The sequence below is a fragment of the Brugia malayi genome, assembly GCF_000002995.4.
Source record: "Brugia malayi strain FR3 genome assembly, contig: Bm_v4_ChrX_scaffold_001, whole genome shotgun sequence".
In the NCBI taxonomy this organism is placed as follows: domain Eukaryota; kingdom Metazoa; phylum Nematoda; class Chromadorea; order Rhabditida; family Onchocercidae; genus Brugia; species Brugia malayi.
The window spans coordinates 14462378-14476050 of NW_025062479.1; the positions used below are offsets into that span (position 1 = coordinate 14462378).

Here is a 13673-nt window from a genome sequence, read left to right on the forward strand (position 1 = left end):
TTATACATGAACTATAAATTATTTTGTTAGTTTTAAATAAATGTATGTGTAAATAATTAATTCATACTGTCGCAATAATCGATAAATTTTGCTGATAAACGGATGTTAAACATCAGATATGATTTATTAACCAATGATAATTGCATACTTTCATAGTGAATTAATGATTTTCGAGATGATGATCGAGATGACAAAGCACAGAATACTAGATTTCTACCATTATGAGATGGACCAGAAATAATAGCTAAAGGAAACATTTATTCTTAGCAGCATGAAGAAAAAAAATCGATTTAACTTTTGATTTGCAAATTCCGCAGCTTTTTCTTTTTCGTGCAATTTCTCTTTCATTTGAGGACTTTATAGGGATATGATATAACGCTGTCAAATGTATTTTGTCCTATTTACTTAGAAATTTCTTTTCATCAAATAATATGTAAACAATTTCGAAAAAAAAACATCAAAAATCAAACTGTATAATCTGAGAAAAAAGTATCATATCATAAGAAACAATATAAAAGAGATCAATCATCATCAGAAAGAGCAGTATTCGAATTAGAATTTTCTTGAAGGCTAGCATTCAAAACGGATAATCTGCGTTCCAATTCAGGAAAAGTATTTACCCAACGTTCCATATGACTCTAGAAAATAAAAATTATGAAAAAAAATATAGTTCGATGAATATGGATAATCATCGAATGTATATTATAGATAATTTATATTCATCGGATAAAAAAAAATTTTTTTTTTTTTTTTTTTTTTGAATATTTTAACAATGTATTATTCAAATTATGCTACCACAATATATTTTACACTTAAAAGTGCTAAAAATAAAGTGCTGAAAATATTTCTCAGAATGAATTTTCAACACTTTTGGAATTTGTTACCTGTAATGCTTCATTTGTTTCAGGTGCTATGGGCTTACAACCATCAAGTACGCATTGTATAATTTCATCAAGCCGAGCAATTAATTTTTCGCATATTAAAACATTATCATTTTGCGGCTTCCACGTATCGATCTCAAGCATCTTATTCAGGAATTGATCTTTCAATAAATCATCTGCCTTATCTGAATTTAAATGTAGCAATTTCGGAGAAAAGATAGATTAAAAATCAAAATCTAGAATGAAATCAATAACCATTAATAATTCAACTGTTGTAATCGTAATAATTGCAGAATATATCTGCAATTTGAAAAAAAAGGCGAATCGATATTGAGTAAATCTGATTTTGAGGTGTAAATATATAATTTTTAAAGTTCTATACTCAAACAATTTTGCTGGAAATCGAAAAAAAAATACTGTAAGCCACCTAGCATCTGTAAAGCATGTTTTAAAGCAGCAAGTGCAATTTGTGATGGCGGATAGAGAAGCATAACATCACCGAATAATGCTTTCTAAAAAAGAAAACTTTAATTTTAACAATAAGTTGAATTTCAACAATTCATTGCCATAAAAAGGTTCAAAAATCGATTAGAAGAGTATACGAACCCTGAAAAAATCATTCGCATGTGGCCGCACTTGTTCCAAATCGAAACCTAACAATGAACGCGTTTTCATTTCGATCAAATGTCCCTCAAATGGTCGAAATGGTGAATGTATCGTTAGTTGATAATGTAATTTCAACATTATTTGTGGTTCAAATGATAAAATTGTTTCAGAATTTGATTTAGCAGTCCCAGATCTAAAAGTTAAAAAAAGTAAACTGTTTGGAGTAAATTTCATTACACATTTTTTTTTAACAATAGAATAAAAGTCACATAATGAAAGAATAAAATTATTTTTCACCAAAAAAAAAAACTTGCTAAAAATACACTTAATCCTATGCTTAATATTAGGAAAAGATTGTAATAAATAGAAGAGAAAAACTAACTTCAAATTTTTAGTAAATTCATCAATGGATATATTAAATTCATCAACTTTTGCAGCTAAATAAAAGCATGACATCATCACACTTTTTGGTGAATATTCCATTGTTGAGTGATATAGAAAGAAACGTTTAAAATATGCAAATGCTGTCCAGCGAGTTGATGGCCACATTGTAGGGCGGAAATCATCCGCAAACCTTACGAAAAAAAAAAAAAAAAAATCATCCATTAATTTAAAAAAATTTTTTTCTCTTAAAAAATTATAGACCTCTTTTTTACTTGAAAAAAAGAATGCTAATAAAGAAAGACTAATGATGAAAACATATTTAATATTTGCATCTAATCTATCTATATCAGAAATATAAAAATATATAATTGTACCTTTATACATTATCAATAGCTTTCCAAAAAATCCTCTCTATGGATAGGTATTTAGAGTCTATACTATTGCATTATTCAATATAAACTGTTTATGATGATTGATCTTTTTTCATATCATTGTTAATGATATGAAAAAAGAAACAAAAGCTAAATATATACTTAAGGTAATTACTACAATTTGTTTTAAGAACTTTTCTTCTCTTAAATCATTAAAAGTTTTTTGAGGAAATACATTTTTTGAGGAAAAAGAATTTATATCAATAAACCTAATGCCAGTTTCTGTGACAATATTTCTTAATAGTGCTTCTTCCTCAGGTGTTAAAAATATATCTTTTTGATCAGCATCAATCACTGTTCCATATTTTGCTCGAAATTTCTCATTTGCTGCTTTCCTAGAAATAAACGATAATATCATGCATATTTGCTAATAATTCCACATCATTTATATTATAATTCTGAACAAATTTTGCAAAACAGAGAAATAAAAAATGACTAGCTACATCCATCTCCCAAACAAACTATTTTCCTAATTTTTATCCTCTGTGTATTTTTTTTTTAAAAAAAAAGAAAAAAACCTGAGATCCAAAAGATCCTGTTGTGATGAAAATGTCCATTCTTTCTTTTGAGTACTAGTTGAAAACATTATAAACCTAAAAATATATTACACTTCTACAAATTAATACTTATTTATTACATTACTTTGATCATCAAAAGAAACGATCTGATTTTATTGACTGAAAACTATGAAAAAATAATTTTAAAATTTAATTAATCCAATTAACAAGCAGATTTAATTTCTCAAAATCTTTTCCCATACGCCACTTCATGATTCTTGTCGCAAATACTAGCAGTATGTCCTAACTCGTCGCCAGAAATATTCCTTAATTACAATAGCAAGGGAATATGCAAATTAATGTCCAATCAATAGAGGATTTGTTTTTCCGGAAAATCGAGATAAACTTTTACGATTGAATCGGCAAAACAAAAACTAACAATAAAATAAATAAACACTATATTGGCATTTCTGATAAACTATCTTATATTACAACTGCTACTTTAGAAAAAAAAGTTTAGTTATTCTAGAAATACTTTTTTTTATTCTTTAAAAAGACCTGAAATATTTTTCTGCGCAAATTAAAAAAAAAAAAGATTAAAGAAAGATTGACTGTCGGTAGATGTGTTCACTCATTGTATAATAAGAAATTTGCATACCAAATTTTAGTAATTTTAATTGGTAGTAAAATTCTGTCTAAATTCTTTCTTCATAATGAAACATTACGCAAATTAAGCCTGAATCACTTATTCCATTTTCACAATTTAGAAAACCTTCTCTTACAGCATCTCTAGAAAATACTTTGGATGTAATTTAAACAACTCTTACGGCATTTCCCAAACAAACTTTTATCACATTTGTTATAATAAGAGTGAGATAAATGATTAACATAGTGGTTAGAGAAAAAATATTCAAAACAGACGCAATGGAACCTTTGAATTAACTCTCAGATATCCTGGAAAACTGAAGTATTAAAAATGGGCAAATATATGTTACATTTTGCATTTGCTTTACCTGACCATATATATGTCATAAATATTGGATACTCATCAACTTTTCCCCCTCTCTATCTTTCCCCTCTCACTCTTCCCATTTATTTCCATGATTTCTTGTTTACTAATAAATCCATGAAAAAAGTAATACAAGCAATGATGTTCAACCAAAGACTAGAAATAATTTCTTGAAAGGCATAATAACGAATGGTGCAATTTTTTTTAATGAAAATAAAATGTTTAATGGAAAAGATGAAACAGCGTAATTTATTTGAAGTAAAATAAACGTACTGCTAGAAGCATTTGAATAAACAATGAAATATATTTGAACAGTGATAAGAATTACTAAAACAAATATAAAAACCATGTAGTTCATTCAAATGGAACAAAAAAAAAAAAAAAAAAAAAAATGTATTGACTAAAATGGATATGAATATATAAATAAAAAAGAACAATTGCTTAAGCTAATATAAAAACTCGATTATAGAGATTTAAATGAAAATGATTATCAAAAAAAATTTTTAAAAATGTACCATATTTAAATGAAAAAACTTGAAAACTTGAAATCTCCCCTATGAAATAAACTATAAATAATAATAATAATAATAATATTTGTGTCAATATTTCATGAACAAGTTGGTTGAAATAACTACTAGATGATAATGAACAGAAATTATTGAATAAGTACGATGCATAAAAAATTCTGTTCTGTCTACTGAAAAAGAAATAAAAAAGTATAAAGATGGACATTTATGATACCTATGAATGACATAAACATAGATGAATATTGCTTGAGAGAAGGAAATCAAAACTATATGAAAGTCATTGAGGAATGAAAGAAATCCAAGCTCAAAATCCGATCATTTATAAGATATTAGTTTGCAGAGAATTGATGTACATTAAATTTGTTACTCAATGCTGGACAGTATTGATCTGAAGTTAACACTTAAGAGTTATTAATAAAGAGAATTTCGCTTCAAACGAAATAACAATTGCTTATCATAAGGAGCAGAGAAAAAATTAATAGAATTTAAAGAAAAAGTTATGTCAGTCAAACATTTCATCGAGCCGGATATCAGAAGATTACGACAGGTAACTTTATGCCACATAGAGATCGAAGACCCGTGCACTGAGTACCGTCGAAAATTCAAACAAAATACAAAACAAAGATTTCACTTATGTTGTATAATATTAAGTTCGATTGGGTTTATATATGTATATATAATTCAACTCGAAATAATAACATGAAACCATGTACATTGCAGTTATTTTCCAATAATTGATTAGTTATTCCTTAAAAAGTTCATAAAAAAGAAAAAAGAAAAAAAACGAATTATAGATTATTTTTCAAATGCCTCTTTAAATAAAATTAAACATTTTATCCTTTAGGTCTATAAAAATCAGTATTTACTTATTTTTGAAATTTATCTAAAATAAGCAATTCAGCTGGCATTACACAAATAATACCTAATCAAACAATTTATTACGACTTTCCAGCAGAAGTGTTCACACCTCCTATAATATTTGCTGATATATTTCGACGATGATCATTACTAGCATCGATTTCTGGCAAAAGTGTGCCCAGAACACGCTCTTCAATTATCGGATCCGGATAATACGGTTTTGGATTAGTTGAGCTAATAATCTAGAAAGAAACCAACGCTCAAATTTCAATTTATACAGTATAAAACATTAAGTCTAATAAAAAAAAGAAAAACTATTTAAAAAATTCAATGTAGGATAAAACAATTTAAAAAAAATAGAAAACAAACTTTTCCCGAAGTATACATTACACGACCTGGCTTCATTGCGTCCACAACTCGAGTAAGGTCATCAGCCTGGCAAATATATCAATTATGGGGTTTCACCCAACTAAGCATTAATTTTTATCAATTTCCCATTTTTTTTTTTGTTCTTGAAAAGAAAAAAAAAGTCATGATAAGTCCATGTTAATTTATACGTATGCTATGTTACAAGAAAACAACATAAGAATGAATGAATATCTAAATACAAGATATACTCTTTACCTGTCTCTGTGTCATACATGGTAGAACGTTGCCCGGCAGCACATAACCCCTTGGTGCAAGATGCAGTTTATCACAATGTCTGTATTGTAAGTGAGTTCGCATGTCGGAACAGAAAAATGAACCACAACCGCACAATGAGCAACGTAAACGCATAATGCGTAAATGACTCACAGCATGCCGTCGTCCCTCCTTAAAATGAAATAAACCATGAGGTCAATCCCAAAATTAATCAAATGAAATGAAACCTTCGTAATACCAATTATGAATGTCCAGGAAATTTATGAAGAGCAATGCGCAACGATATTGCAACACTTTGTCACAATACGCATTAGCTTATCTAAGTATAAGGCCAGTCTTTCACCTGAGAGTATTCCAAAATTGCCTTATCAAGAATTAAAATAGAAACAACTCTAAACATTCTTTTTTAATTTTCGTTAATAAAACTGACTGATATGTTCGCAATAATGTCACCACATTGCATGCACTTATGAGCACTTGATGCACCATCACTTGAAGGTGAAGCAGGACGGATGAACGAGAAAAAAAGATCACGCTGTGTTTCAGTAAGGTAGACAGGAATTTCTGAGAGATCCTTTGGAAGAGATGCTTCACCATTTGAGTAACGTACAATCTAAACAAAAATGTGGTTTTAAAAAAATTGAGAAAAATTTCTCGAGTTTACCACCAGCTGATTTGAACCTTGAATTAATGCCACAATTTCAAACAAATACCAAACTGACAACACCAACCTCAAAAATACAAATTATCAGTGAATGTGTTAAACTTTCCATTCCATAAAAACCGTCCGAAAACTAACAAACAATCAACATACCATAACTTCATCATTATTTTCTCGGATTGTTGAAAGATCTTGCTTACGACGAGACTGTGATGCGGGACGCCCATCACCTGATGTTACGTTTGTGCTGTCTCGTGTTGTCTGTCCCCTTATATCTTTCGACGTGCTTGCCATTTCTTCTTCATCTGCAGTTCATTTTATTTCTAGCAAGAATTTCCCACATATTCGCAAAAGTCAAAACGTAATAGCATCCCAAGTGAGTAAAAACTATGACTAACCAACGTTAGACAACAAATCATCTCCATATTTCATCCTTCGAGCTCGTGGAGTATACTGTAAACGACAAGTTTTTTTGGTCTGAAAGTAGCAGCGAAATGTCAACAACAAATTGATAAGTCATATTAATGGTCGAAAACATTAGTAGTAAATTAATAACGAAAACACTACCATTATATCTTTGGCACATTCCGCACCAGTTGAAGATAAGGGAAGCGGCGATTGTACTGCACCATCGTTCAATTCGTGGCTATTGCTCGCAACGCTGCTATAACAAACAAATAGAATTTTTCTAAGATTTGTCTTAGATTGCTAAGCATGAGACAGATCAAAAACATATCACAATGTCTGAGAACTAACTATGCGTTTTCATTTGGCGCAGGAGTCGAAGAGTTCGATGTTTCTTCGCTGCTTGCCTCCGACTGAATACCAGGAATGGCACTAGAAGGTTCAGTAGGTGTTGAGCGTCGACTATTCGCACTTTTAACACATTTTGGTTGGGTCCCTGATGGCGATCGACTTTGTCCTGCTCTTGATGACGGTCGACTTTGATTCTTTGGCTGTGCATATTCCGAATCTATATCATCGTCATCGCGACGAGAACGTTTGTTCCTAAATTTCATACATGGATATGAAGCTATGAGAATAAAAGTCCTCAGTACGAATATTTTCGTTAGTTAATCATTTTATCCAAACAATTTATCACAATACAATAATACACAGCTACCGCACTGAAAAAAAGATAAAAAGTATTAACGAGAATACTTACTTAAAACCAGTGACATAATTCTCATCAATCCAATTTGGTTTACGACGCTGACGTGAAGGACGCTGTTTACGACCATCTTCCGCCTGAAAAGCAGAAAATAAAAAATTTGACATAATCTAAGCTGAATTTATGGTCAACAAATATATTCAGTGAATATGCACTAACCTCGTCACTATTTCCACTCAATTCATCTTTTTCGATATCATTTTTCGATGTCTGTCCAGCTCTTGGTTTCGGCTTACGCCCTCTACCACGTTTCTTTGGTGGGTCAGTTTCGTGCTTCCCTTCCTCATCGCTTTCTTGCGAAATCTTAAAAAATAATACGATTCAATTTTCTCCTAATGACTCCTAATTTTTGCCTTTTTAACCAAATACCCTGCTAGGACCAGCTACTTCATCCATCGGTACATTTTCCATACGTTTACGTGCTGTACGAAGCCATACTGGTGGACCATGCTTTTTCTTCTTCGAAATTGATGGACTCACTTTTCCAAGCTGAAAAACAAAATTTCCAAAATATAACATAACTGCAAAATAACTTTCTGAATATTTAGTAAGATTTCGAATATTTTGTAACGTCGGAACGTCAAAACAAACCTGCCCTGCTTTTCCGTGACCAAGACGTGGACGTCCTTTCGATCGCACTTGCAACCTCGAAGAAGATTCATTCTAAATTCGAAACTATCTTTATCTCTCATATCTTGTTTCATTCAAACTTTTTTCTACCAATGTTTAGGTTCCCGTTTTCTCTCCCGTTTATGCAGTTAAAACATTCCTTAAAATGAATCACACAACTTACAGATAAATCTTGTGCATTTAACTCATATTTGCTGTCCTCCAACAATGGAGCCTTTTCGACATCACCACACACAACCGCAATGATGTAATCCACACGATCCTTTACTGCCTGGAAGTTATACCTGTGTTATGAAAGACATAACGGTGATCCTAAAAAAATAGTTACAGTGACAAAATATACCAATTCAATATTTTCAGCCTCCATATTTGCCATCAGTTCTAGTACAGGAGCTGAGTCATACCCAATCTCTTCCGATCCATCAGACGACTCTTCCGTCTCAAGAAAATCATCGGATAATGGACTCAAGCTTCGTCCCCGCATTAGTACTATCTTAAAGAAAAAATTTCCAGAAGATTAATGAAAGTCTGTTAAAGCTTTATTACAGCTGTGTATCAAGCTTAAACTATAGGTAACAAGTAAAAGCAAAATAATTTCTACCTTTGCCTGCTTTCCCTTTCGGCCTCGTTTAAGTTCTTCTGATGTCAAACGTGCTGTAACGTGTTCTTGATAATAGTGTTCGTGCGCACTTTTCAGATGATCGATCAGTGCAGTGTAACTGAAATATTAGCAACAGTGTATGACAAAGATCTTTGCAGCTATAGATAAGTGTCACAAGATGCATTTGAATATTTATAATCAGCAACAACACGTACGTCTGAGATTCAAAATCACACAGATAACATGGGATTCGCTTGTTCGATGTAGCACGGCGATTATGTTTTACAGTAAGATGATATGCAAACGTGAAGAGTGATGAAAACGGTTGTTTTTCCTTGCAGTCACTGTGTGAGCAAGTAAGCAAGCTCAAATCAACCATCATTGCTTGATATTTGCCCATACGTTCCAAGATTTTAAGCTGAAATTGCAAAAAAACATTAAAAAGATTTGCAAGCCATGCAAATTGATCTCCAAAAAAAAAAAAAGAAACAAAAACAAAATAAAATACTTCTTCCGTTCCGACTTTCCGAGCGACACCATTCTTTGCGCTATCACCTTTACGATTTCGCAAATTCATTTCTCGATATCGACTTGAATTGTCCTGGGGAATAACAACCGCAACACGATCTGCTGGTACCGTATCCACTGTTACCAATGCATGAGGGATTGATTCCATGATCTCGAAAGGTTTACCTCATTCATATTTTGGTTTGAATTTTTTTTAATTCAATTTTTTCAATTTCATCCTACTACTTCGAAAAAATTCATTTAAAAAAAAGAAAGAAAGGGAACTGCACAAAGCCACCTGTTGTCCTTCTACGAATGTTGTTGTTGCCACATCACGAGAGATTCGGGGAAGTGTGTGCAATTCCAACTTATGCTGTAAACAAGTCCATAACAAAACAAAATTCAAATTAAAGACTGAGAGAAACTTATAACCTAAGCTCCTCTCTTTCTCGTCATCATATATATCACACATCGTAACATTATTAATAAATGATACAACTAGTTGTTACAAACAGATAACCTCCGAATTCGGTAGTGACAATGCATAATGTTTTATCCGCTTGTTGACTACGTTGATAAGATTTGTTCGCTTGAGAATGCCTTTGGCACGTTTCGGCGGCTGTGAATCGGTTTTCGTGCTGGACGATGTTCCTGCCTCTCCTTTATTCTGATGTTGTGGTGATGCTCCTTCCTTTCTACTTTGGTCGCCGTCTCGAAGTTCTAAAAGGCTTCCTTACTTGGTTACAGATATAACTATGGAAAGATTGATCAAAAAATCACTTTTAGTGCAAGGCGTAATTTTAACTGACAATGGTTTCAATGTCACGACAGATTCCTCGCCACTTTTTCGATTTTCGAACTGAAATTTTAAGAAAATACTTACCCGCAAGCGCTTTTTCCGCAAAATCTAGAGCCACAGCACTGAAAGCCGACGCAACAGTTGAACGCAATGTACGGCAATAGACGCGTTTGTGTGTCAAATAATTCAAACTACTTCGAAAGATATTACCACAACAACTGTAATCTCACTATTAAAAAACAACATTTCACAGCTCTTTTCAAAAAAAAAAAGGTTGGAAATTCCTTAAAACAATTACAAAAATAAACTCACCGACATTCGAAAAGAACATTGCATTCATTTGCCAATAAATTTTTCACTTCAACGGTTGAGTTGTTGTATATATCTATTAAACCATCAACACCATCAGATCCTCCGGTTGGTATAGAAGGTTGTTGAAGGCCCAAATCATCAACACTTCGCGACATATCTCTTTGTACTCGTTGATATTATTGATATTTGCAAAAGACTAGAGAAACAAAAAAAAAAAAAAAGTAGCTTTAATTTGATTTCCAAAAAAAATAAAAGACCCAAAACATCTTATACTAACGAATGCTTATTTAATTCTCAACAATTTTTAGTCAAAATTTTGGTATATTTACCTGAATTGACTCATTTCCTTTCTTTTTCCTACGGTTTTGTAATAATTACATTTCTCTGTACAAAATACACCATGAAAATCACCCGAAAAATAGAAATTCTAAGGCATTACTGAAGATATATACCCCGGGATATTATGATTTCATACTGCGACGTGCGATCAACTTACCGTATACCAATCTCGGTAAATCGGAATTTGTACTATGCAAGTGAGGATTTCCGGAAGAGAGGAATACGGTTCGATATGAATAAAGACGAATTAAATTTCAGGAAATCGTAAAGGTATGTTTTATTCGCTAATGAAAGCAAAATAAACACCGCACTGCAAAAGAGGGAATGTTGAATATGCATAACTTAATCAACAGGACAAGAACGGAAGATACGACATGACCAGAATAAATTCTGGAAATAGAAGTATTCTGGAATTGAAAAAAGAAAAATGCACTAAGATTAAAATGGCAGTGGATATCAATAAGAATCCATAAGATTTGGATAGGTAAAGTGACCTCTTTCCATCCTTATCATGAAATTAATCAAGTAAATTAGAGTAATGTTATTCATTTCACAAATAATGCCAGTTATTTACGTATTAAATCAAAGTAATAAGCATTTGGACGACCTAATTAACTGTTACAATACAATAGAAGTGAATGTTTTCAAAAAATTAAAAATAGTTTCAATTATTGAGATTAATTAAACTAATGAAAATAAACCGTTAAATGTAAAGATGGAATAAAATAGAGCAGAAGTATGAATGTTGAAGTGATATTGTTGATACGATTAATATGAGCAAAGAATTACAAAGAAATTTGAGCCTGAAATCCATGCTATTACATCTGAAATAAAAACTCATTGTAGATGTTTCCTGAATGATAATATTGATAGGCGATATGTCGTTCAAGGTTATCATAAATTACAATATAAGTAAATTATGATTATCTTAATGATCAATCATAGAAAGAAAACGATTCCTAATAAGTATACATTTAACATGAATCATAATTAATAAAAGGAGAAATCAAAAAGTGGATTTTATGGAAAATTATGATCGATAAATTGTTGCACAAATTTCCAGTTAGCATTAAACGTGCTTCAAAGAACGAAAAAAAAGTCTATGCTAATAGTATGTAGATTTTTAGTGAAGAGTTCCCAATCTTATCCATATTTTGCTGTGGTAAAGATAAATGTATTCTTATCAATTCTTTAATTACAACAAAAAAAAAGAAAAAGAAAAATCAGTAGTTTACTTGTTAGTAAATTAGTTGAATAAAAATATACAATGCAAATGTTTTTTGTATGCCGAATGATCGAATATTTTTTTTTTCTGGTTATAAGCAAAAATTGATAATATATCTATCTTGGCTACAAATAAACATTAGTGTCACGGAATCACAAGAAATGTAAAAAATTGATCGAGGAATTTTCTTGCAAACAAATCTGAAGAATTATTCGTTTCATTTCATTTTGCACTTATTTTCTTTTTTTTTTTTTTTTTTTTTTTTTCAAAAGAGAAAAATTTGCTCAAAATTCGGAATTTAAAAGTTAACTGAAATTACACAAATCGAATTATCAGACGTAACAATAGATAAGGTTGTTAAACATCTGACACAATTACCATATTTTTCTAAGATAACCTATCATAATTCTCTTAGAGTAACAATAAAAAGGATGATGAAAAAAAGAGAATGAGAAAGAGAGAGGGAGAAGGGGAGAGAGAGGGAGAGTGTTAGGCTGCAGTAAGTTACAAAAATTCAAATTTGCGCAATTATTATGAATCTTGAAATGTCCCAAAAAGTCGATATTTCTGCACCAATATCAATCATTACGATATTTGCTTCATAACTTATTTGTAGCAGTGTGGATTTCATCTTCGAAATTGTTTGTTGGAGTTGAATACATTTCAGTAGAAAATTAAATTGAAATGGTAAATGAAGTTGCATATCAATCTAAACTATATGTTAATATTTGAAATAATGAAGGTATAATATGAAGAAAGATGATAAAGTATTCAGAGAAGTAATTTTCATAATAATGATTTGATATATTTTGTCGGGCAAGTATCACTATTTCTTCTATTTTTTTATTCATTCTATAATTCAACTAATAACAGTAATGAAGGTAGCAGTAATTTTTAACTCATTGATTAACTGGTCAAAGTTGAAGTATTATCGGTAAAGCTAATTGCATAAAGAGAATTGGTACATACTGTTGTGTAATAAACCATTGTACGACAAACGATAATCATTTGAAACACTATACAACATACAAAGAGGAGGAGGAGGAGGAGGAGGGAAAAAAGCACTGGTGGATACAGAAGAAATGTTAGAGTAAATTGTAATCGGGGATGAAAAATAATTGGAATTTTATTGCTGAAGTACTGGAATCAATAATTCGCATATAAAGTTACAAAAGTGGGATGGAAGATTTTTTAGCCAAAGAAGTATAAATTTTTAGTATTGACAGTAGAGTTATTATATTGCATAACACTTTTACATATTTCACATTCATCATCTGTCAGGAAATAAAATTTTGCAATGCAGCAGATAAATTAAATAAGTAATATGGAATTGACAGGAATAAAGAATCAGTATATGGCATCACCAGCAATAACTACATATAGTTGCCGATCAAATAAACGAATATAAAATATTACGTTAAATATGTATATATATAATATGGAATATTAAGTTAAGGTAAGCGATAATCACTCCAACTGCTGCATAATGCCATCAAGAAAACATAGGTAAGAGTTGACCCTTGTCCACTCCTATCCTTCATTTCCTTTCTCCCCTCATCCGCCACATTTCTATCACAAACTTCGATGTCAATT

At 31.1% G+C, this 13673-nt stretch overlaps 2 protein-coding genes across 2 annotated transcripts; both read right to left on the reverse strand.

The window, feature by feature from the left end:
• Positions 1–521: 521 nt before the first annotated feature.
• On the reverse strand, positions 522–2888 carry Bma-cyh-1 (Cyclin, N-terminal domain containing protein; the record flags this gene model as incomplete). The annotated part of the gene is made up of 7 exons (XM_001894201.2): positions 522–638; positions 885–1066; positions 1309–1393; positions 1488–1680; positions 1870–2061; positions 2512–2637; positions 2821–2888. 7 exons carry the CDS (start codon positions 2886–2888, stop codon positions 522–524), a joined length of 963 nt encoding a protein of 320 aa, XP_001894236.1.
• A 2385-nt stretch (positions 2889–5273) lies between these two features.
• Positions 5274–10671, reverse strand: Bm8116 (Zinc finger, C2H2 type family protein; the record flags this gene model as incomplete). Its single annotated transcript, XM_001894203.2, has 21 exons — positions 5274–5435; positions 5563–5628; positions 5818–6006; positions 6266–6448; positions 6650–6801; positions 6895–6973; positions 7064–7160; positions 7253–7504; positions 7662–7744; positions 7827–7970; positions 8037–8156; positions 8259–8330; positions 8461–8568; positions 8641–8790; positions 8899–9016; positions 9114–9316; positions 9407–9577; positions 9704–9778; positions 9926–10125; positions 10289–10422; positions 10517–10671. 21 exons carry the CDS (start codon positions 10669–10671, stop codon positions 5274–5276), a joined length of 2913 nt encoding a protein of 970 aa, XP_001894238.2.
• Between the last annotated feature and the right edge of the window lie 3002 nt (positions 10672–13673).